Source organism: Mauremys reevesii, linkage group 1, assembly GCF_016161935.1.
Source record: "Mauremys reevesii isolate NIE-2019 linkage group 1, ASM1616193v1, whole genome shotgun sequence".
Classification (NCBI taxonomy): Eukaryota; Metazoa; Chordata; order Testudines; family Geoemydidae; genus Mauremys; species Mauremys reevesii.
This window is the reverse complement of record NC_052623.1, coordinates 211,094,883-211,120,764: the sequence shown is the minus strand read 5'-3', so window position 1 is coordinate 211,120,764 and position 25,882 is coordinate 211,094,883. Positions and strand designations below refer to the sequence as shown.

At 42.6% G+C, this 25,882-nt stretch overlaps 1 protein-coding gene across 1 annotated transcript in view; it reads left to right on the top strand.

Moving 5' to 3' along the window:
* The window catches only part of POLQ (DNA polymerase theta), a 128,925-nt gene that overhangs the window by 20,618 nt on the left and 82,425 nt on the right, over positions 1-25,882 (top strand). Inside the window, 6 exon segments of the mRNA XM_039502410.1 lie at positions 5,922-6,081; positions 6,196-6,339; positions 8,190-8,402; positions 16,897-17,039; positions 19,770-19,974; positions 23,535-23,677. Of these exon segments, the coding sequence (XP_039358344.1) occupies positions 5,922-6,081; positions 6,196-6,339; positions 8,190-8,402; positions 16,897-17,039; positions 19,770-19,974; positions 23,535-23,677 (1,008 nt within the window).

Sequence of the window (25,882 nt, the reverse complement as noted above, 5' to 3'; positions counted from 1 at the left end):
AGGGTATTGCTTCATAAGACAAAGCAAAAGGGGATATGTGGGGTTCCCCAGAATAACAATGGGGATAGTGTTTATGATGATACTGGTGTCCCAGTCTGTCCATGAATGTAGACTCCTGATTGGTGAAAAACCCTGATGTGAACTTTGGGAATGCAGGCCATGTTGACCTTCGTAAATTGGCCTCTGTGGTCCTTGAGGGTCTGCATAACAATCAAGTAGTACCCTTTGCGGTTTATGTACTCCTTGAGGAGGGCAAACTATGGGCACACGAGTCCCATCAGTGGTCCCTGTGCAGTTAGGAAACCCCATTCTCTCAAAGCCAGCAGTTATTTCAGGAATATCTTTAATGACCGCCACCTTTAGATAAACCACACACCTTACTGTCTCAGAAATCTCCACCACCACTTTGCTCACAGTCGCCTTTCCAACCCCAAACTGGTTAGCAATGGACTTGTAGCAGTCAGGGGTAGCCAGCTTCCAGACTGCTTTAACAACCTGTGGGGAGGGATAGCTCAGTGGTTTGAGCATTGGCCTGCTAAACCCAGGGTTGTGAGTTCAATCCATGAGGAGGCCACTTAGGGATCTGGGGCAAAAAAATCAGTACTTGGTCCTGCTAGTGAAGGCAGGGGGCTGGACTCTAACCTTTCGATGTCCCTTCCAGTTCTAGGAGATGGGTATATCTCCAGTTATTAAATCTGCTTCTGGACTGGCAAGGTGAGTGTGTCTTTAGGCTGGAGGGTTGGGGCAAGCGGCTCACAAAGCTGCAGAAATGTAGCTTTCTTCATGCAAGAGTTCTGGATCCACTGCTGGTCATCCTAGGTCTGCGTGACAGTGTGAGCCCACCACTCTGTGCTTGTGGCCCTGCATCAGAAGTGCCGGTCTACATCGCATCAGCTGGTTTACTGCTAAGTAAAATATGCCGATTTTACTTAGCAGCATCAGCCAGTGCGAGTCTGCCAGGTCTCCTCCTCCTCCTCTCACTCCATCATGAAATCTGTCAGGTGCCTTTGGTGGGTCAGAAAAAGCTGCCGAAATGCCCATTGGCACATCCCAGAAGCTTTGTCTGTTTTCTGACACAGGAATGAAAGCATAAGCAAGAGAAGTTTTTCAAAAGGCTGCTCCTCTCACTGACTCCGACAGCTGGGATCACCCAGACCAAAATAACTCGGCAGGCTGTGTTAGCGGGCTGTTCAAACTTCCTGTAACATACAGGGTGGGCAGTAAAGTTTTCCCACAGTGCATCATGGTCAAAATGCAGTCGCATTTTGAGAGGGTGCTAGGGACTCTGCGATTGTTTTGACTTGGGTCTGCATGCTGCAGTGTGGACATCAGCAGCCAAGGTTCAAGCCCTGGTTAGAAAAATCTTAACATAGGGTTAAGAATCAATGTAGTCACTCGAGCCCAGGATTTTCTAACCTAGGTCAGGTGACTTTTTTTGTCCCACTAACCGTAGGCTTATATTGCATTGTACACATACCCTTAGATGTCTTCAGGTTGGCAGTCCTAGAGGAGTGGTTTTCAACCTGTGGTCCACAACCTTTGGGATCCGCAGACTATTAAGATTTCCAAAGGGGTCTGCACCTCCATTTTACAATTTTTTTTTTTAGGGGTCCGCAAATGAAAAAAAGGTTGAAAACCACTGTCCTAAAATATTTAAGGAATTGGCCGAAGAGATCTCTGAGCCACTAGTGATTATCTTTGAGAACTTGTGGAGGACAGGAGAGATGCCATAGGACTGGAAAAGAGGTACTATATTTCCCATCTATGAAAAGGGGAATAAGGACAGCCCAGGGAATTATAGACCAGTCAGCTGAACATTGGTACCTGGATAATGGAGCAATCAATCAGTTGTAAGCACCTTAGAAGATAAATAACTGTTAACATGGATTTGTCAAGAACAAACTGTCAGACCTATCTAATATACTTCTTTGATAGGGTAACAAGCCTTGTTGATGTGGGGGAAGTAGAAGATAATACATCTTAACTTTAGTAAAGCTTTTGATACTGTTCTGACTGAAAGCAGCCCTGTATTTGCAACCTATACACCATTGTAATAATCTTTATACAAAATATACTTTGTGAGGCATCATTTGAAAACTAATAGCTTGCTGGTCAATAATATGGTGAACTGTATGTAGCAACATCCTATGAAAAGTTATGAATTTCCTTGTAAGATGATAGCACATGTTCAAAATCACACAGCTCTGCCTAGACAAAAGTTGTTAAATGGGTCTATCCTTAACACAGGAATGTGTGTTTACCTCAATTTACATATAAATAGTAAACATGGTCCTTGAGAAAGCATAATGGAGAAATGGCAGTAGACGAAAGATCTGCATTTTAGCATACACCAGGGAGAAGAAAAAACATGGAGCAACCTTCACCACTGGATTCCATGTCACCGCCTTTACTGTATGACTAAACTTTGCTTTGAGGGGTAATCCTCAGAAGAATCAACTTCAAAGTGTGACGGGACTATAAAAGTGAAGGGCAAAAACATCCCAATGTCGTCTCTCCTTATCTCTTTCCCTATTTCACACACTTTCATCTCAGAAGACAAAGGAACCAGGCTTTGACTTTGGGGGAGTTTCTGATCTGAAAATTTGGTCAGCAATATTGCTGGGAATTGTGGGGATTTTACATTGGGCGAGGTCTAACTTATTAAGTTTTAGATACCAGAAAGTGTTTTATCTTTTTCTCTTGTAACCATTTCTGACTTTAATACCTTATACATATGCTCACTTAAAATCTCTTTAAATAAACATGGGTTTTTTTTGTTAATATAAACTGTCCCATGTTGTGTTTGAACTAAACTGTTTGGTAACTCCATTTAAAATATTAAACAGTTGAATATTGATCCTTTACAGGGCAACAGACCTCTAATATCTGAACTGCCCAGGTGAAGGCTGGACACTGCAGAACAGACATTTTTGGGGAAAATTTGGCACTGGGAGTATGTTGGGGTCACCCTTCAGGTAGTAACCAAGGCTGCTGGAAGCCAGCGTGTGGCTAGTGTGTTGCTGACAGGCTGCTGGGGCAGAGTTGCTGGACCAGGGCTGTAGCTATACACAAACACTCATAGTGATTTGCATGCTGGTAGACTGTGAGCGGCCCAGGTTGGGAGCTACAACAGCAAAGCATTGTGAGGTGCCCAAGGTTGCAGGGCAAGCGGTGACACAACCCCTCACTGGTCTGGATTGCACCCTGGAATGTGACAGCTGTCTCACATGATTATCTCATAAGCAAACTAGGGAAGTATATGCCAGATGAACCTTATGCAGTGGGTGCACATCTGGTTGGAAAACCATACACAGAGTAGTTATCAGTGTTCACAGTGAAGATGGAAGGACACAGTGAGTGGGGTTCCGTAGGGATCTGTCCTGTGTCCAGTTCTATTCCGTATCTTCATAAATGATTTCGATAATGGCCTAGAGAATACACTTATAAAGTTTGAGGGTGATTCCAAGATGGGAGAGGTTGCAATCTCTTTGGAGGACAGGATTAGAATTCAAAATCTTGGCAAATTTGAGAAATGATCTGAAATAAATAGGATGAAATTCAGTAAGGACAAATTTAGAGTACTACACTTTGTGCAATTGATTATTCCTTCCCCATACAAAATGGGAAATGACTGTCTAGGAAGGAATATGCAGAAAAGGATCTGGGGGTTATAGTGGATCACAAACTAAATATAAATTGTCAGTGTAATATAGTTGCAAAAAATCGAACATCATTCTGAGATTTATTAGCAGGAGTGTTGTAAGCAAGACATGAGACGTAATTCTTCCGTTCTATTCAGCATTGATAAGACCTCAACTGGAGTTCTGTGGCCAGTTCTGGGCACCACAAATTGGGAAAGATGTGGATAAATTGGAGAAAGTCCAGAGGAGAGGAACAAAAATGGTTAAAGGTCTAGAAAACATGACCCATGAGGAAAGATTGAAAATATTGGGTTTTCTCAGGAGAAGAGAAGATTGAGGGATTGCGGGGAGGAACATGATAGTCTTCAAGTATGGAAAAGGAGGGTGATAAATTGTTTTCCTGATCCACTGAGGACAGGATAAGGAGCAATGGGCTTAAATTGCAGCAAGGGAGATTTAGGTTAGACATTAAGAAAAACTCTAACTGTAAATTAAGCACTGGAACCAATTACATAGGGAGGTTGTCATTGGAGGTTAGACAAACTCCTGTCAGGGATGAGCTAGATAATACTTAGACCTGCCTCAGTGGAGAGGACTGAACTAGATGACCTGTCAAGGTTCCGTCCACTCCTACATTTCTATGATTCTAAGATCAGCTCAGCCTGTTATATAAAATAAGCAAAATTTGAGAGAGAGTGGCAAAAATTGGATTTGTATAAACAAAAAGAGCTATGATTAGAGATCATAATTTGGCATAACAAGTGGAGGGATTCCAGAAACCAAAATAAATGTTTATAATTGGAATAACTGTAACTGTGTTTTAATTGAATACTTTTGATGGGATCAGGTTGCTGCCCCTTTTTCTAGAGCAGGGGTCGGCAACCTTTCAGAAGTGCTGTGCCGAGTCTTCGTTTATTCACTCTAATTTAAGGTTTCGTGTGCCAGTAAAATATTTTAACGTTTTTAGAAGGTCTCTTTCTACAAATCTATAATATATAACTAAACTATTGTTGTATGTAAAGTAAATAAGGTTTTTAAAATGTTTAAGAAGTTTCATTTAAAATTAAATAAAAATGCAGAGCCCCCTCCCCCGATGGTGGCCAGGACCCGGGCAGTGTGAGTGCCACTGAAAATCAGCTCGTGTGCCGCCTTTGGCACACATGCCATAGGTTGCCTACCCCTGTTCTAGAGGTTACATGGCAATATGCTTAAGCTAAGTGGGCTGGAAAGCCAAATTTGTGGACTCAACAGCTCGAGGGAAGGAGTTTCACCTTTAAGGTGACCACAGTTCACTGGCTCCCTGGGATCTATCATCAAGGTCTTGGGCCTTTGTCATGATCCTGGAAGATGTCCTAACTAGACTGTGCAAGAAAAGGGAGCCAGATAACATCACCACCTTTGCTGGGTTTGGCAGAATTCTGAACAAGACTTGTCATGAGCACTTGAAGTTTCTGCTACTGCTTTCTTTGTAGTGTAATATTGTTTTTCCTTCTCTACTTGACTTCTGCTTTCTCCTTTATTCCTCCTTTGGCCATCTGCTTAAAAATAATCTGGTTTAACTATCCAGAACAAATCCATGTCAGAAACATGCTGTTAACCTCTAATCAAAAAAGCAAGCTATTGACAAAGATCTTAGTCTGACTACTAAGAGTTTAAATGTCTGTGCGGCTATTAAAATTACGGTATGTGCTTTGTCTGTGATTTCCAAGAAATCATATTTTATACTTTCTCTCTCAGCAAGAAGTTATAAGTTATACTTTCTTATTCTTTTCCTTCTCTTGGGAGTGTGTATGTTTGCCTTGTTTTGTCTTAAAAAGACAGAGTTGAACCGTCTTGACCGTCATCTTTTATACCGCCTAAAGAAACTGTCAGACAAGGGAGTTTTCCATATAAGAAACTCTGTACAACTAAAGGGAAAGGGAATAAGGGAATTGTTAAAGTTTTTACTTAACTTCTGAAGTTTCAAATGCTTTAACTGTTTTTTTGTGTTAATAAAAGGGTAAAAAGGTTTTAATTGTGATTGTAACAATGGGAGTAAGCTAGGGATAATTTGACACAAATCTTGAGATTTATCTGTTGGGCCCAAGACATGTATACATCAGTGTACCATACTAATCCCTAGACTTTTGAAAGTCAAGAAAACTCAGCTCCCTTTATTTCCCTTGTTTCTCCCTCTCAATTGGGATAGGAGATTTGAAGTGGGATAAGGCCAAAGTGGCAGCATTTACAAACCCTGTATGATACAAGAACTTGTTGAAAGAATTGTCTGTCTCAATTCAGGGAGATGAAGACCATGTGGTGAGCCTGTGTTACGAGACCATTCACGATGGCCATTCAGTCCTACTCTTCTGTCCATCCAAGAATTGGTGTGAAAAACTGGCAGACATCATCGCCAGGGAGTTCTACAATCTGCAACACTGGTCCCTGCAGCAGGCTGAGAGTAAGAGGGGATGAGAAAGGAGCTTAATAGGAGACTATGAGCTGCACTATGCCTTTATAGCAGAGTAAGCCTGCTGAGAGCTATAAAAATATTCTCTCTCTCTCCTGACTAAAGGGTTTACCAAAACCTCACTTTCACCAGTTGCCTTGGACAAGGAAGGAATAGAGGAGGTGATGGACCAGCTAAGGCGCTCTCCATCAGGTCTGGACTCTGTGCTCCAGCGTACTTTACCATGGGGAGTGGCATTTCATCATGCAGGTATTTGAGTTGTTTACTCATTTCTCATGAGCATACTATATAGATACCAAAATCTAGTTGGACTTATATTTAGTAGTCATTTTCTGAAGTCTTTAGTCCCTTTTTGTCACTTATAGGTAAATCAAATGTTATTGCCACCCACAGCTAACGCTAAAGCTGAGATTATTTTTGTGACCTAAAGCTTAACTAAGTAATTGTGCGGTAAACCACCTCTCTCTATTAATTTCAACATAAAGGACAATGGCAATTTACAAACCCAGCTTTTGTTAAATGCTGGAAATACTGAGTTACAGCTAAGACATGTTGTCAAAACTATTAGCCTTGTGAGTTAAGACAATGTACTCAACCAAACATTGAGACAGGAGCTGTTATTCTGGGTCTCTGACAAAGGGCGAACATGGAAAGAGAGAAAAACTGTCACCGTTAGTGGTAGCTACTACCTGTTTACTCCAGCTCTGCAATTTGTTTCTCAGATAGGTATGGTCCCTCTGGAAGGGTAGATTGGAAGCAAGGTCCAGTTGTTGGAAGAAGTTTCCTCGTCTGTCCTGATGGTAGAAACCAGTGGATACTGCATCAAATATGCAGAGACCAGAATCCAGAGACAATGAGGGTGTGTAGTTAACCTTGAGAAAAATCCTGGTGTGAAACTCTGACAGGCTAAACGCTCGTTTGATCTCTAACTTAAACTGGAATATAATGTAATTTAAGGACAGTGATGTGCTGAATCAACCAAAGAAAGCTCTTCTCTCCCCTTGAGTTGTTTGGGTGTCACTAACTGTAGTTAATGGAAAACTACTCCAGGCTAATATGGCATTCTTTTCTGGAGACTTCCAATGGCCCCACTGACTTTCAGTTCCTCTGAATTTAAAAACAACCCAACCTTGAAGGTATGCCAGCAAAAGTTCATTTTTGAAAACAAGATTCCCAGTATGCATCAGGTTCCTTCTTGTCATGACTTTGAGTAATTTTAGGTCCTTTGTCAGAATCCCAGGTTAACAGCTCCTCAGTTTATAAGCCTTAAACTTGATAGTTTATCTCTTGTAGGGAAGCTGGTCTTGTTGGCTCTATTGTCACAACAGCCCTTTGAGAGAAGGCTGCAAAACCGATCAGGGGACCTGAGGAGAGTGACTTACAAAGAAAGATGAAAGAGCTGAATATAGGGAGATTGGGTTAGAAGGAAGAAAAGTCTACTAATATTTAAAGCCTATAAATGTCAAGGAAGAAAAAGAATAACTTAGGGTGGTGCAAGGCTATGGACTTAGAAGTAGACTGATGAAATCATATAAACAGAACACTTCCTGGCAGTAAGATCGATTAAGCTGTTCAGCAACCTCCCAAAGGAAGTGTTAGAAGCCCTTCTGGATACTCAAAACTAGACTGGAGAAAAAACTGGGAAATTTATTTTTGGTGGTTTGCAGGGAAATGAACTAGATAACTTAGTTGGACTCCAGGTTCAAGACAGCATATCACAGAAATTAAATAGGGAAAAAAACTGTTAACTCCGAGCCCCTATTAAAACTGCTGGCTCCAACTTTCTTCTGTTTATAAAGATTCTCAAATAAATATTGTGTTTGTCTGACCTTGTATGGCATTTGCAAGCACTTTGGAGGAGCAAACTGCTAAATCATACTATTGGTTAGAATAGTTAAAGGAAAACATTTCTGTAGAATTGAGATTATTTCAGCCATGCACTGCTCAAGATACTGGTGTGACATGGCTCCATAGTTCTAATCACTAATAGCAAGTGTTCATTAACACATGGGCTGTTCTCACAAGGCTTTCTCTGCTGATGGTTATACTTCACCACAAACATGCTGTTAGTGTGTTTATTGAAAACATTGTCTCCTCAGGTCTTACTTTTGATGAACGGGATATCATTGAAGGGGCCTTTCGCCGGGGGTTGATTCGAGTCCTGGCAGCAACATCCACCCTTTCTTCAGGGGTGAATCTGCCTGCACATCGGGTAATTATCCGAACACCTGTGTTTGGTGGCAGACTCCTGGACATCCTAACTTACAAACAGATGGCTGGGAGGGCTGGCAGGAAAGGAGTAGACATAGTGGGTAAGTGGAGGCTTTATTAACATTTTCTAAGAACTGTGTTAACCTAATTACAACCAGGGCAGTGCTTTACAATTAGTGACTAATCGTGATGAATTCTTTTGTTATTCAGTAGGATAAAGTTAATCAAGATTAATTTGTTTGGTATTAATGGGGATATAATTTATAATTCCTAGGGGATTCTGTATCACTGCATGAATTGATTTTGGTGTCTGCATGTCAGGTTACTGGAGGCACAGTCTATTCTTTGTTGAATTTCATAGCACCTCTAATACTTGGATCATTTGCTTTAATTGTGTGGGGTATGGCTAGTTTAGCAAGGAGTTTTACAGACTTAAAATTTGAGAGATTATGTTGAAGTTTTAGACCCAGAATTTGGCAAACAAATACCTTCCACTTCAATGAGTAACTTGAATTTATAAGCCTCTCTCCAGGTGAACTACTTGTTTTGTGAATCTGAAAAATATTGAGTGCTTCCTTCTGGCAATTCACAGAAAAAGGTATCTTGAGCTGTGCTAGCATCAGTCAAGAACTCTTTTGGCATGGCAAGGCAAAGAACTTTGTTAATGTTAGTTTTATTCAGAACGGAAGTTTATTTTATGGCTAGAATTGATAGGAATTGGGTTTTTTGCAAATGTACAAACAATGTGGAGAGTATAAAGATCAAAATAAATATAAAACAGCTGCCCTGCTGAAGGCATTATTGGCTACTTGCTGGAAGTTGATTGCACTCTCTTTATAAATGGATTACTTCAGGGGTTCTCAAACTTCATTGCACTGCAACCCCCTTGTGACAACAAAAATTACTACATGACCCTAGGAGGATAGGGGGTGCAAAGCCTGAACCCACTCAAGCCCTGCTGCCCAGGGTCGGGGGGCTGGGGTCAAAGCCCGAGCCTGTAACCTGAGCCCTGCCACCCAGGGCTGAAGCCCTCAGGCTTCGACCCAGGGCAGTGGGTCTCAGGCTTTGGCCTTGGCCCTGGGTCACAGCAAGTCTTAAGCCACTTTGGGGCCCCAACCCACAGTTTGAGAACCTCTAGATTAGATTTATGGCTACATTCATATTTAATGCACAGCTGCAACTTGCAGACACTACATATCTTGAAATGTAACATTCCATCTTGATTTGAGCAACCTGTCAGCATCTCATGTTGTAACCTAGTGTCTCTGTAGGACACACCGCTGCTTTGAAGAGGGAAGTCACATGCTCTGTTGTAGAATTTCTTGTAGCCTGCTGGTTACACTTTGACCAAACCTGCTGTAAAATGAAGTTGCTTTGCTTTTGAAGCTCCTTCCCCCCGCCCCCCCCCATGAGAGGTGTTTTAAATTTTACCTGTCTGACATGAACCTTAGTTTACTCTTGCACAGTATGCAGTCTGAACATATGCTTATGAGTTTATAAATGTACCCTCCTCCCCCCCCATTCTGTAAAGCATTTTGGATGAAAATGTAAATATAATGGCAAATATCAGCTGCTGCTCTTTCTACCACAGCAATTCTATTTTCAAAAACAACAACTTCCTAGAATGGATTAGAAATTTGGTCGACAGACAAGGAACAAAAGTAAGGTTTGATCTGAGAAAGATGACCAACAACCTTCGTCTGTAGCACAATTAAAAAATCTTTGAGATACTGTTTCAGTGGTACCTCACACCAGTCAGGTTAAAATATACATAGAGGTTGAAGGGGATAAATGTTGGTGAAATTGTGGTGAAAGAGGAGATTGTATGCATGTATGGTGGATATGTCTAGTCATTAGAGAGTATTGGGATGCAGTCAATGACCAAATATAAAAAATGATCCTTTGGTGATCCTCCTGGCACTTCCAGTGGAAATGGTCACTCAAAAGGAAATGAATGAATCTCTTCTGCTAGTAGTTGCTTGGCTATTAGCATCTCACTGGACAAAGAAAAATAGCAAAACAATGGAGGAATGGTTCAAAAATATATGGGAGGTTGTGGTTATGGAAGAATTAACACACCAATTATGTACCCAGCAAAATGAACAGATAGTTACTTAGATATTTGGTTACCTTTTACGTCAGAGAAAGTACATCACCTGCAAAAAACAACCAAATAACTCCTCTCCGCCCACCCCTCGTGTGCACACATCCACCCACACCTGTTCAATTTTTTTTAATAACAGACCAGGTATGTCTACCAAATATTAAGTATGTGTATATTGAGATTTCACTCAATTTAATAAAATTGACATAGATGTTGTAATGATGCTCACTTAGTAATGTGGTAGCACCCTGTTACATAGAAAGATCAGATTACTTTATTCCCATATAATGTCTCTTTAAACAAATGCCAACTGTTGTAATGATAGTTTTTGTTTCTGGGCAGCCACCTTGATGTGGTGGAGAAGCTTGTGTATCCTTAAGACCCTAAGAGCAATGCCGTTGGGAGTCCTGCACTCCTGGTAGGGTCACCCATGGTGGTTAGGTCGAAGGTGAGGTACCAAACAAAGTGAAGCCCAGCCCAACACAACCCAGTATAAGACCTCAACGGCAGAGCAGGCGGATGAAGCAGGATCACTTCTCAACGGCTGCAAAAGTGGACAAAGGCTGCAACGGAGGAGAACCCCCTGGTCATATTGGACCTCCTTGTCGCTGGACACAGGTGCCTCTTCTGCCAATATTTGTGTGGCTGCTGATGTGAAATGGCTCCCCCACATTAAATTACTCACACACAGGCTTCTCTCACAGGAAGAACTTTTTCCCACCTCCACCCATAAAAGTTCTGCGGCGATGGACAAGTGGTGACAGGGACAGATGAAGTGATCACCAGGAGTCCCTAGTCACAGACCCACACGCAGGTGGTGACCGCAAGATGGTCGGCATGTGCCCCTGGACTGAGATGGTCGGCATTATTGGCAGCAGCAATCACGACCGAGCAGGCCTTTTTAGGAACGCCTCTGTTCACTCCATATGAGGAAGGGGCTAGAGAAGGTGCCCCACAGAGAGGCTTTCTCACCATACTCAATGGGATAACTGTGTCCAGAGGGATCACTCCCAATGCGGTCGAAAAATGAAAATGTTTCTTGCCACTTGGAATGTCCATACTCTACTAGATGAATCAAAAAGTGAAAATACCCAAACACAGAACAGCAATTGTTGCCCAAGACCTCTCGAGGTACCACATTGACATCATGTCTCTCAGTGAGACAAGACGTGTAGGTGAAGGCCACTTGAGGGAAGGGGGCAGCGGTTACACTTTCTTCTGGAAAGGAAAACCAGCAAGCGACAGGCGAATACATGGTGTTGGCTTTGCAATCAAGCACCTTCTAGTCAACCGCCTGACTGAATTCCCTGTCAGCATCAGCGAACGCCTTCAATTGGCCAGTAAGTCATTTGCTACCATTATCAGTGCAAATGTGCAAAGCACGACCTTGTGATCACAAACACAATCTTCAGACAGCAGCAAGTAAAAAACAACTTGGCAACACCCATGTTCAAAACAATGGCACCTCCTTGACTATGTCATTGTAAGAAAATAAGATCTAAGAGATGTCCAAATCACTGATGTCGTGAGAGGAGCTGATTGCTGGACTGACCACTGCCTGGTGAGACCAGTCATGTCTGTCTGGATTGCATCAAAACATAAAAAGCAATCCAAATCATACAGATGGCAAACATCCAAAGATTTCAGTCCTCAGTGCACCAAGAGAACTTCCAAACATTCCTCAGGGAAAAAATGACCATATGCACACCTGGAAATGACAACACAAGTGTCGAAGACTGGGAAGCCTTAAAATAGGCCATCCATGAGGCTTGTGAGGAATCTATCGGCTTTGCTACCCGCTACTATCAGGACTAGTTTTACAATGACAACATTGAGATCACAGCTCTTTTGGACTAGAAGAGAAAAGCTTTTTGTGACTGGCAAAACCATTCATCATCCAGTCAGAGGCAAAGCTCTTTCCATCAACTCAAAGCAGAAGTTCAAAGGAGGATCTGAGAAATCAAAAACAAATAGCCCAGTGGTTTTAGCATTGGCCTGCTAAACCCAGGGTTGTGAGTTCAGTCCTTGAGAGGGCCATTTAGGGATCTGGGGCAAAAATCTGTTTGGGGATTGGTCCTGTTAGGAGCAGGGGGGTTGTACTAGATGACTTCCTGAGGTCCCTTCCAACCCTGATATTCTATGATTCTATGGTGGGAGGGCAAAGCAAAAGAAATCCAAGCATTTGCTGAAAGACATGATATGCAGAGCATTTTTTGGGAGACAAAGACTCTGTATTGACCAAGCTCATGTGGCCTGTCACTGCTGAGATCCAGAGATGGTAGTACCCTCCTTAAAGATAATGAATCCATCAAAGAGCCCTGGAAGGAACACTACCAAAAGCTTTTAAATCAAGAATCAACTGTGACTGATGACATCATTGACTCCATCTCTCAGCACCCAATTTGGGAAACTCTTGCCAACCCACCAACACCTGAGGAGGTCCGCAAAGCAGTTAAATGAATGAAGAACAATAAAGCACCGGATCCTGATGGCATACCAGCTGAAGTACTGAAAGTGGGGGGAGAAACACTGACTAACAAGTTTAATTTGCTGCTCCTCAAAATCTGGTGCACCGAACAAATCCCCGCTGACTTACGTAATGCTAACGTAGTCACCATTTTCAAAAAGGGAGACTGCCAACTGTGGCAACTAATGAGGCATTTCCCTTCTCTCCATTGCTGGGAAGAGTCTTGCTAGAATCTTACTGAATTGCCTGTTCCCTCTTGCAGAGGAAGTACTTAAAGAGTCCCAGTGTGGCTTCAAACCATCATGAGGCACCACAGACATGCCTGGCTGAAAAAAATCAGGTCCAGGAAAAATTTCAGGAAGAATACCAGGAGCTGTATATGGCCTTTATTGATCTGACCAAAGCCTTCGACTCTGTCAACTCTGAGGCTCTGTGGAAAATCATGTCAAAGTTTGGCTGCCCAAGCAAATTTATCACCACTGTAAGATTACTGCACACCAGATGATAGCCTCCATTCTGTGCAGTGGCGCTACTTCTGAGCCCTTTGTCATTCGAACTGGTGTAAAACAAGGTTTTGAACTGGCACCCACCCGTTTCTCCATTTTCTTAGCAGTTATGAAAATGTTATCCCAAAACATCTGCCACAGGACTTTGGCATCCAATATCGGACTGACAGCAATCTCTTCAACCTTTCTAGTTTCCGTGCCAGAACTAAAGTAATATTGGCAACAATAACTGAACTCCAGTACGCACATGATTGTGCTGTAGTTGCACACTCAAAGGAGGATCTACGAACAGCCCTTAATTGTTTCTCTGAAGCTTACAAAAGCCTAGGGCCAATCTGAACACCAGCAAAACAAAAGTTCACCACCAGCCCGCTCCTGGTCAATCATCAGACCCAGCAAGGAAGATTTTCATTGACGAAGAACTGGAAAATATAGAATACTTGGCAGCCATCTGTCACAGAGGGCAGACATAGGTGTTGAGATTCAGCGCAGAATCCGCTGCACCAGCCTTGCCTTTGGCAGACTGTCTTGCAGATGTTCAACAATCACAACATAAGAACACACTCTAGACTTTTAGTTTATAAAGCGGTGGTAATCCCAATTCTCTTCTATGGCTGTGAGACTTGGGTGACCTGTAGAAAACACCTGAAAAGCCTGGAACGTCAGCACCAGAACTTTGTTTGGAAGATCCTCAACATAGTGTGAGGATTGCCACACTAATGCCAGGGTCTTTACAGAGGCCAACATCTTCAGTGTTGAGACCCTGATTATCCAGCACCAACTGTGTGTGCACGCCTGATGTATGCTTACCAGAACAGCTGTTGTACGCCCAACTCACCAAAGGAGAGAGGTTTTAAAGACATCCTTGAGATAAACAAACATCAAGAGATGTGGCATCGATACCACACACTGGGAGACAGTAGCCCAGGACAGGGATAACTGGCAAACACTTGTCAGAGAGGGAACGTCCATTTTTTAAGGAAAATCGCCTTGCCCTGGTCACAGAACAACACCAGAAAAGAAAAGACAGACAACTGACATGCAGCGATCATGGCCCAACCCTGACATCCAACACCACCTGCTATGTCTGCTAGCAAGCCTGTGGCTCAAGTATCAGACTCCTCAGTCACCAAAGGACCGATTAAACGTCTGTGAAAGAGATCATCCTCGACCTTGAGGGATCACTGACAACAATATGACAAGGATATGTAAACTTGTTAAAACTTCCTAAATTTTGTGTGTGTGTGTGTATATATATAATTACTATATATGATTTTTAAGAATAAAAAGAAAGAAAAGAAATTTGGTTGACAAAAGAGGGAACAGAGACTAATTGTTACTGTCAAGACCTCCAAATATTGGAATATTGAAGTATCTGGGGACTTGAGTTTTTTCATTTGATCTGAGTAGAATTAAACTTTTTAATGTTTCTAAATTGGATTATTCCTACTTCTTCTCTGTTTGTTAAAATTCTCTCTCTCTTTCCATGGGAGAAGTGAGCAGGACTGTTTAGTATTGAGGAGCAGAAACTACGAAATTGGCTATGTTTCACCTTTTTCCATTTCTGAGTGGAGTTGTGCAGGATGGTGAATGGATTAGTTACAGAACTACATACTGAACTAGCAGTTAGAGATGGACAAAACTTGTTGGATCATCCAGTTTTCTTCTCTCCAATGCAGGATTGTTCCTCAATGGCCAGAGCACTAGAAGAATCTGTCTAATCTCAGATGATTAGCAGATTAGTTAGTTCTGTGTTTGAAAAGGAATGTGTTTTCATCTGACTAAGACTGCTTGTTGTAACTGTTTAGCAGCTATCCGGAGATGTTGGCTCTAAATGTTTAATACCTTCCCAGTGAGGGAATGTGTATCTTCTTCCATGACTTTTTTTTCCCCCGTGGTTCACTTTATCATTATAGATAATATGATTATATATGAATGTCATAAATATGTCGGTGGACAGTAGTTTTGGTTCACAACGTAGGGACCTTTGTATGACTTTCCCTGCCTCCCTTGGAATTTCATAGGTGTATGAATAACAGAGATTACATTAATGTTAGCTGATACATTAATGACTTAAGTACTTTATATTGTTTCAACTGTAAAAGGGAAACTTTAAGTCTGGAGAACAAATGGTTACTAAGTTAGTCTCTTAAGGCTGCTGTCTTAGAATCTGTATAGCTATCAGGTGTGATAGACTCAGGCCAGTTGGGTACAGCAGAATAGCTGAAGGCAGATATACTGGCCACTGAATTAACAGTTTTCTATTCCCTGACTGACCAGAGCAAGGGCTGCTCCAGGTTAATGAGAACACATGACTCTAATTAAGGCCCTGCTGTTACTATAAAAAGGGCTCACTCCAGTCAGGCAGAGGAGCCAGAGGAGAGGAAGTGTGGCTGAAGGGCTGGTTACTGAGGACACCCTAAAACATCGATAAAGGAGCCCTAAGGTAAGGGTGAAGAAGGGAGAAGCAGGAGAGCTGTGGGGAAGTGGCCCAGGGAAATGTAGCAACTCTGGCAGTGAAAGGTTGGCTGCCAACAACTGCTACCATTAGGGTCCCTGGGCTGGAACCCGGAGTAGAGGGCGGGCCCGGGTTCCCCCCAACCCACCACTACAGGAACAGCTCCTGGAAGGGGAAGTCAGGTCCCTGTCAGGACAGGAGGCTGAACAGAGACTGTGGGAGTTCTCTCACCAACCTTCTTGCAGCCTATGATGAAAAGGGCTCAGTAGACTGTAACCCTGGCCCTAGAGAGAGAAGGGCTACGTGGAGGGTCACAGTGAGCCACTGAGGCTAAGCATAAACCGCCTAGAAGCGCAGGACCCACAAGGGCAAGGTCAGAGCTCTGCCACACAGGATATTAATATATTTTCAGTATGTTCTGAAGTATTGCTGTCAGACTGTATTAGAGAGAGGTATCATTCAAGTGCTGTGTAGTTTTATCATCTGAGCTGCCCAGTTTCTGTCACATTTCACTTCTGTTTTCTCTCTGGGTTTGTCAGTCATTTCATCCTACAAGAGAGGAGAGAAAAAAATGGACTCCTCTGCCTATTGTGGAACTAGTCGACTTCAGGACAAGCCAAGGCTTTCTCTGTCCTGAATCTTCCCTAGTATTGGATCTAGTGAGTGCAGTGTCTGTTAATTAGACAGCATATGCCATCTGTTAACTGTCATGCACCTGTGGAGCTGTTCCACAGCATTGGGTAAACATTGTTAAGGATTGTACAAATATAAAATTGCTTGGCTTTTTGGCCAATATCACCCAAAGTGTTCACAAGGCAATTCTCTGATCATGTGTCCTTACTGAACTTTGTAGCTATTACAGCAAAATGGGCCAGATATCTAGGAGGAATGTTACCTGCAGTATATTGAAATTTCTTACTCATGATCTGTGTAAATTTAAATGATGTTCCTTGCATGAATTGATAGGTAAATCGTTTAAAAACTCTTCAGATTATGTCTTAATTGAAAATGTAGCTTGCTTTTCTTTTTTTGAGCACTTCATCTCTTTTTTTTCTCATAGGTGAGAGCATTCTAGTGTGCAAGTCCTCTGAGAGATCGAAAGGCATTGCTCTGCTTCAGGGATCACTGAAGCCTGTCCACAGCTGTTTGCTCAGAGGAGAGGGGGAAGGGGTTACCTCTAGCATGATACGAGCGATCCTGGAGGTATGGGACACATGGAAAGGGACTAGAACTTTGTTTGCTCCATTATTCCACATAAGTTTAGGATGACTGCTTATGTGAGATTGCTAAACATACTTCACACCTATTCTTCTTCTGCTTCCCCATTACTTCAATCCAGACAGCTTCACATGAAAGTAATACGTATCCATTTCAGTCTGTAGTTGCAGCTGCAATATAAAGATGGAGCTGAGATTGTTGTTAATTCAGAGAGGAAGTGACTCTGAAAATTGCATTTTGGGATTCCATCTTTGTGTCTCAGTGACTCCATATTAAATGTGCCCAGGTTATAGGTGGAAAAAGGTATCACTGCTAGCACTGCACGTTTAAAACGAGATCTGAGGCAAAAGCTACACTACGAGCTAGAGGTGTGATACCCCTGTTTGTGTGCATATACTCGCGCTAGCTCTCATCGAGCTAGCACGGGTATAAATAGTAGCATAGCTATGGTAGCATGGTTGCAGAGGCATGGTTGGTCCATGCGGCGGGTATATACTTTGCATAGCTCAGCTGTGCTTCTGTTTCTGCTACCTGTGCTACCATGCTGCTATTTATACTCATGCTAGCTGAATAAAGAGTTAGCACAGGTATGTAGACTCATAGACTTTTAGGTCAGAAGGGACCATGATGATCTTCTAGTCTGACACAAGACAGGCCACAGAATCTCACCCACCCACTCCTGTAACAAACCCCTGACCTATGTCTGAGCTATTGAAGTCCTCAACTTGTGGTTTAAAGACTTCAGGGTGCAGAGAATCCTCCAGCAGGTGACCCATGCCCCACACTGCAGAGGAAGGCGAAACCCCCCCAGGGCCTCTGTCTATCTGCCCTGGAGGAAAATTCCTTCCCAACCCCAAATATGGCGATCAGGGATACACAAGCAGGCAAATCACTCCTCTAACTTGTAGTGTAAATGTGGTCTGAGAGTCAAACTTGTTGTGGGAAAGTGACCACACGGTTGATTTTAGATCAGACAGCCTGAGGCACCTTTATTGATATACAAGCATGCATGCAAGGAGAGTCAGCGTGGCCCCATGCAAAGGGTGGCTGCTCTGTCTTCAACAGATTTCACCAAGCTTATAAAGGCTAAAACTGCAAATTAACACTTACTTAGATTCCCTTATTTGGGATTATCAATGGCAAATTAAGCAAGCTAGCTCAGTACTTTTCCATATTTGGTTTTTCCTGTTGTTGTTCTTTGGCAGTTTTCGTTGGTGGTCTGCCTGTTTTAAGACCCCTCCTTTTCGGTTGCATTGGATAAGGCTCTTGTCGCATTCTAGCTGAGCTGGCACATATGGGCCCTCTTTGTTCCTTTCCTTAGTTCCTCTTTCTCTGGTTTCTTCACCCCCACCCTCCCACCCCCGTTGCCCTTTGTACAGATAAACAAGTTTTGCAGAAGTTCCAACCTTTGCTTTTACATAGCAATTGTTCTAGCTACAGGCCTTGGGCCTGCGAGGGAAGGGGGGGTTAAGGTACGCTCAAAATTCTGGGTCTATAAGCGGGGTGGGGGGATATTTTCCCTATCAAACTAGATCATTTAAATCATTAATACTAAGGTTCTTTAGACTAATTTAGGCCCTCAGTTATGCACCCCTTTTCTACAGATGTGATTAACTGGAACTTAGTAAGTAATTCTGTTAATGTATGAGAAATAGAATCCTGCTCCATCTCTCTTATGTGCACTCGTTCTGCAGGACTAATTGAAATAAAGCAACAGAACTATTTTTTGCCATTTATGTGAACCGATCTGACTCTAACATCTAGGGAGTAGATCTGTCCATTTTTACAAAGTTGCTTTTTTGGTTTTAAACATTTTTGTAATCCAGTTCCTTTCTTAATTGTTTTACATATAATCTCTTCTGAAGAAATTATGTTAGTGTCTGGAGACTGGTCAGATATGCCCCAGATTCTGTATTTTTATTAGCAGTGAGAGGTGTACAGAGTATAGGGATCTCTAATTAAATGAACTGTTTTTAAAATGTAACTCTCCAAAATGTCTCCCCTTTTGTTGGTAGTTAGTTTTTTTACTTAAAAAAATTTTTTTTTGAATTCACTACAGAATGTTTTTGTTACTAAATCTCCCCTTGCCTCCAGCGCTGAGGTAGTATCTCATGAAGAAAGAGGGTAATATATAATAATATAAAATAAAAGCATAATACAAAAACCTCTACAAACCAGGAAAACAGTAATGGGATATGATATTTACATGTGTTTTAAAAAACATACAAACCCACAAAACAAAAAAACTTCAATAGATGAACAGCACTAGGGAGCATCCTGCTCCCTGGTTTGGTTGTTCTGTATCCAAAACTTAATGAATTATGTTTTACCCTTTTCTTAGAATCTCTCAGTGGTGTCCAAGCAGTGAGTCTAGTTTTAATCTCCTTACCCTGAAAGGCTACTGTGTGCCTTACTGCCTCCAAAATGTTGGGATGTTCTTTAAATGGGGTTACTAATTCACTTTCTCCTGCAGTAAGCAATCTGATACAGTAGGCAGAGTCAAAAGCATCTTATCCTCTTTGTAAAATAAAGATAAACTGTCTTCACAGCTATCCTCCTCAGTAGTAGTAGGAGTTTGCCACTGTTTTACCACATGTTCCTATCACACCAAACTTTTTCTTTGGACCCATTATAGATCATTCTATTAATTTTTCATGTCTTAAATTCTATGTTACTCTTTTTCAACAATGATGATCATGGAATTTTCTTTAACAGATCATAGTGGGTGGAGTGGCCAGCACTCCAGATGATGTGCGGACCTACGCTTCCTGCACACTCCTTGCTGCCAGTCTGAAAGACAGAGATCAGGAGAGTGAGAGAGATGAAGACAGAGCTCAGAATGGAGCTGTTGAGGCTTGTGTGAGATGGCTGCTAGAGAATGAGTTCATCCAGATTTTAGACTCTGGCAATGGAATGAAAGGTAAAAATGGATGCTTCTGGGTGTTATGCGTCCACATTGTCTGCTCTTTGAGTGACTGTAATCTAGAGATTTTTGGCTGGGCAGTACTTCAAGAGCTAAGTGTAAATTTATAATTAGCCTTCTGGGATTTAGCCAAAAAAGCTTTAGCAGATACTGGCATTTGATTAGGATGCCATGAATTAAATTTTTTCTTTTATTTTTGGTATGTGTTTAAGAAAAAACAGTTCTTCATAGTCTGACCTCTGCAGATCCCCACTAAGACTCATGTGTTCTAGCTTACAAGTCATGGAACTACAAAGCAATGTGTCCTTAATGGGGTATGTGAACACTGACCATGGACCTGATGTTTCGGATTCTTTAATCTTAGTTCCTCTTCTTTTGCCAGCAAAATTGGCCCTGACATTTCCTCTCGTTCTGTTTCACTAGACATTTAGTTTGGGATACTTTCTATTTAGGATAGTTAAGTTTAATGTTTTGTTCAGTTAAAGATAGGAAATCTCATTCCTGTTGGGGTCTAAGGGTACGTCTACACTACCCGCTGGATCGGCGGGTGGTGATCGATCTATCAGGGATCGATTTATTGTGTCTAGTGTAGACATGATAAATCGATCCCCGATCGCTCTGTCATCGACTCCTGTACTCCACCTTGGCGAGAGGTGGAAGCGGAGTTGACGGGGGAGCAGCAGCAGTCGACCCCGCGCCGTGAGGTAAGTCGACCTAAGATACGCATCTTCAGCTACGCTAGTCTCATAGCTGAAGTTGCGTGTCTTAGGTCGATCCCCCCAGTGTAGACCAGGCCTTAGATCCAGCATGGTGATTCCAGTGAAACGTTCTACTTCTAAAAGGTGTGTTTTGTGTGGCATAAAAATTCCCAACCCAGATCCCCAGCACATGTGGGACATTTGCATTTGGATTTTGATACGTTAAGCTTTCACCCCATTAAAATTGCAGCCTCAGAGACTTTGTTTAATGTTCAGTTTGGGAGGCAAGAAAGTTACTTACTCATAACTGAAGTTCACTGAATGTTACCTCTGTAGATCCGCACTGGCCCTCCCTTTTTCCCTGCATCTTCAGCTGTTGTTATTAGCCAGAGGAAGTGGAGACAACCTGAGAAGGGGCAGTCCCTTTCATAATTTCAGTTTGGAAAGTGTACATGCTCTTCTTACTGTTCACACTGTTTTCTAAGGTTCAGAGACCTGCAAGCAAAAGAGTGCCACTCCTACAGTTGCAATATATTTGGAGAATCCCAGCTGTTGATCACTCTAGTATTTCCCAATATAAAAATGAGAGAGACAACATGAGAATATTGGTGGGTTTTTTTATTTTTTATTTTTAAAAAGAGAAGTATGTAACTCCAGTTTTGGGCAACAGGAACAAAGGGATGGGTGTGATGGGGTTCCCAGGGTGCAGCCTGGTATTGTGGGACCGCTGTGCCCCCTTAACTCTCCAGCCTGGGCTGTCTTTCACAATGCTTTGCTAGTGACAAGCAGCAAACCCCTCCAGGTGCTGTGATCACTCAACACAACCACATGTGGAGCCCCACACCCAGCTAGATTGAATGAATGCTCCCAGAGCCACTCATGGATGACACAGAGAAAGGCACCAGCCAAATCCTCCCAGCCTTGTACCTCAGGAATATACTGTCTTGGACTGCTCAAGATGAGCAGTGCAAGTTTATTAATTGGTTCACTACTTCATCAATGGAAAGTGGATATACATCAGCCGTTGTGAACTTGGGCAGATTTACCAAACACTTCAGGCAAACTCATTGGAAATGATAAAACAAGTTTTTTGACTACAAAGGATGGATTTTAAATTATTATAAGTAAGGCTACAATTTAATCACAGAGGTCGCAGCAGTCACGGATTGTGTGACTTCACTGGACCTCCATGACTTCTTGGGGTTCAGCTGTCAACAGCTGCGGCTGGAGCCAAGGCTGGGGCTGGAGCCAGGTCTATGCTCCCCTGCCCTATGTCAGGGGCTGCAACCAGGGCCATGTGCCCCTGCCCCATGGCTGCAGCTGGGGCTATGCGCTGCGCACCTGCCCCGTGGTGTGGGCTGCAGCTGGGGCCATGTGCCCCTGCCCCAGGGCTTACGCTGAGGGCTAAACCAGGGCTGCATTCTTCTGTCCCACAGTGGAGGCTGAAGCGGTGGCCGTGTGCCCCTTCCCCACAGTGGTGGCTGTAACTGGGCCGTTTGTCCCTGCCCCACGACCCCTGCCAGGGGCTGAAGTGGAGGTGTGCTCCCTCTTCCGTTGGGGGCTGCAGCTAGGGCTGTGTGCATCGTCCCGCCGTGAGAGTTGTAACCGTCCCGTGGCTTCCACCAGGGGTTGCAACTGGGGTCGTGTGCCCCTGCCCCGCGTCTTCCATTAAGGGCTGCAGCTGGAGCTGTGCATCCCTGCCCTGCAGCTTCCACAGGGGACTGCAGCCATGGCCTTGGATCTTTCCCCATGGCTTGTACGGTTATTTTTAGTAAAAGTCATACACTGGTCACGGGCTCTGTGAATTTGTTTGTTGCCCGTGACCTGTCTGTGACTTTTACTAAAAATAACCGTGACACAAATCTTAGCCTTAATTATAAGCGATAGGCAAAGAGTCAGAGTTAGTTACCAAAATAAAATATAAGCACACAGTCTAAACTTTCAACCCTATTAGACTGGGCAACATCTAGACTGAGTAGTTTTTCTCACCCACCGAATATTGCAATTCATAGTACACAGGTTTCACCCTTGAACCCTGAGCCAGTCTTCTCTGTTGGAGTCTTCAGTCTTCTGAGTGTCTTTGTTGCTTGCAGCATAAGTGGGGGAAGGAGAAAAGTCCAAGCATAGGGCCATTGTGTTCTTTTTTTATACCCATAGTCCCATGTGCTTGGAGAACACGAGTCCAGGTATGTCTGGTGGGCATTGCTGAGTCCCCAGGCAAGGTTGACCAATTCCTCTGGTGTGGCCTTGTGCAAATGAGTCATTGAATTGTAGCTCCCTTGCTGAACAATGGCTGTTGATGGTGGTTTGACACATGCCCGGGCATCGGTTACTTTCCTTGCTGTTGTCTCTGGGGAGCTAATATCTGGCTGATTCCCCAACTTACAGCATGTTTTACTGACAACCATACAACACAATCTTTTATATACTTATATACTAATGATATACATATTTAGATAGGCTATGATCTGCCGAAAGTCATTGTTCTTTTTCCTGATACCTCACATGGCCTGATTTATATACAATATCTATCACAATTATATATAAATAAGGAATATGGGGGTTACATGGTGCTCCCCCAAGGTATAGAATGTCACAGTGGGATTTACATCAGGTTTTTTATTTGACTTATAATTGTCTCTCATTCAGTTGGAGCACAGGATTGAGAGCCTGAGTTTTGATCCCAGGTCCGAGGCTAACTAGCCTTTGGTGAGGCATTTAGACTTCCAGTGTTCATCTGTAAAATGGAGAAATACTCCTCTTCCCCAAAGACGGTTTATTAATATTTATAAAGCACTTTCCAAATAGAAAATGAAGTATTAGCTTTCGTGTAATCTTAAATGCCTGTTTCTCTTACAGCGGAGGTCTATCGTCCAACACATCTTGGCACTGCTACTCTTTCCTCTTCTCTGTCACCAACTGAGGCCCTGGGAATCTTTGCTGACCTCCAGAGAGCTATGAAGGGTTTTGTCCTGGAGAATGACCTGCATATTCTCTATTTGGTAGGTTCCTTGTTTGTCTCTCTATAGCAGCTTTAGTTGTACAAGTGAAGGAGAAGAGAGAATACGCAGCATTTTGGATTCAAGGATCTCTTGCTTTGTTTATTTTGTTCAGGTGGTCCCTCATGGGGAAATGTTTTGAAAAGCATTCAATTCAGGTTGGATAAAAATTGATGACTTAAAAAATTAAATCAGATTATTTTAATTTAAATTGGATTTTTTTTATTTAAATTAAATTAAGTTCCCATGCTTTTGGTTGGACAGTGTAGTGGTCACTGAACACATTATGCACCTCCATGATGTTCTGTCCTGAGCCAGATCTGGCACATTACAGGGTAGGATGTCTGTGAGGGACAGGAATCTGTTGACGCTGTTCAGTCATCATGTTTCAAGTCTTCTGGGGGTTTTTCCATCCTGCTTTCACTGGGTCATAATTGGAGGTAATTCTTACAGGAAAGCTGGAAAGTTGGTAGGCATTCGGAGTAGATGAATATGCTACCTTAAAGAACATTGGGTGACAGTTTTGAGAGAGCAAGACCTGTTTAGTTAGAAAACAGATCTCTTCATTTGACTTGAATTCGTACTACTTGATGTTCTCAATCATTCGGTGATGCTTCATCTGAAGCAGTGAGGGGCCATGTTTCAGTCCAAGAGGTCAGAATACTGACCATAGTAGCATTATATAGCCTCAGCTTTGTTGGTTTAGGAAAGATGTTCTTAACAAGGCACCCCATTATGAACAGCGCTTTTGCAGCGCAGGCTTCACGTTTTCTCAGTGGTGCCCCTGTTATCAACAACGGAAGTGAGGTAGGGGAAATCACTGACAGTCTTGACGGGGTTGTCATCCACTAAGATGCTAGGGCCAGCAGTATGTTCGAAATTAAAACCAAAACTCTTCCAGTTGCCACTCTAAACAATTTTCAGGCTGACTTTTGCCACTGATCTTTCCACGATTAGTTCATCTATTCATTCAGTAACTAATGCTATGTCATCAGCAAAATCGATGTCAAGGAGATTCTTATCATCAAGGCGTATGTATTGACTTAGTCCCTGGTTAAGCACATAATTTATGATGGTATTGAAGAGTTCTGGAGTTGCAACACATCCTTATCAAATGCCCAATCTAATTTGGAAGATGATTTTTTTTTTCCTATTTACAAGAACCAACTTGAGGAGGCATATAGAAGATGAAACGTTCTCCAGAGTTTGTCAGGAAGGCCTGTGAGTTTCAAGATCAATCAAAGTGATTCGCTGACAGCAGAATCAAATGTGGTTGATTCTGCATTGTGGTCCACAATGCAATGTGAATGGGGCATTTCAGTTCTCATGCCTTTTCAATAAGCTGGCACACTGAAGAATTGCTCCATCATGGAATGGCTGGGAATGAAGCCAGCTTATCGTGGTCTTCTCTTGCTCATTAAGATATCAGTGGCTCAGATGAGCAAGACAGAAGGAAAAACTTTCCCGGGAACAGGTAGATGAGTACTGCTGTGATGTTGCAGCAGTCTTGTTTGCTGCCTTTACATTTCCAAAGCTATAAAATAATGCCTTTTTGCCAGTGGGACTGGACTGAGTCTGTTCTTCAGATGATATTGAACAGCATCTGTAGCCACAAACGAATAGCTTGTCCCAGGCTTTTTAATGCTTCTGCAGGAATTCCACAGGTTCCTGCTGTCTTATTTTTCTTAAGCTTTATTAGAGCACCTTGGATTTTGTTAATAGTTAATTTGCCAGGATCATTTTGTGTGGAATAGGTCATCTTGGCAGTGGCCTTAATATCAGGCTCCAAAGAAACTGGAGGTGCATTTAGCAGGTGGATGAAATGTTCGCTTCAGCATGTTATACACTCTGCTTCTGCCTTGATTAGCTGACCAGAACTGGAGTAGACTGCACTGGCTGAATGACCTTTCTCGACAGTGAGGTCACGGAAGTGTTTTTACAAGGAGGTGCAGCCTCCTGTTAGAAGTTTTATTAAGTACAGTGTCTTTGGCTTCCATAAAAGCTTTGCGATCAGCATGTATTGCTTTACTACGAGTGCTATTTAGCTTTACAATACATGACCATATCATCTCTGAAATGAGCTGTGCAATGCTCTTTAGTGATGGGCAAGGTATTAAGGAAGATCCGGGGTTTCTTGTCGCTTTTTTTATTTTTGGGACCAATGACAGTCATAGCATCATCAATTATCTAGGACTTAAAGTCCATCCT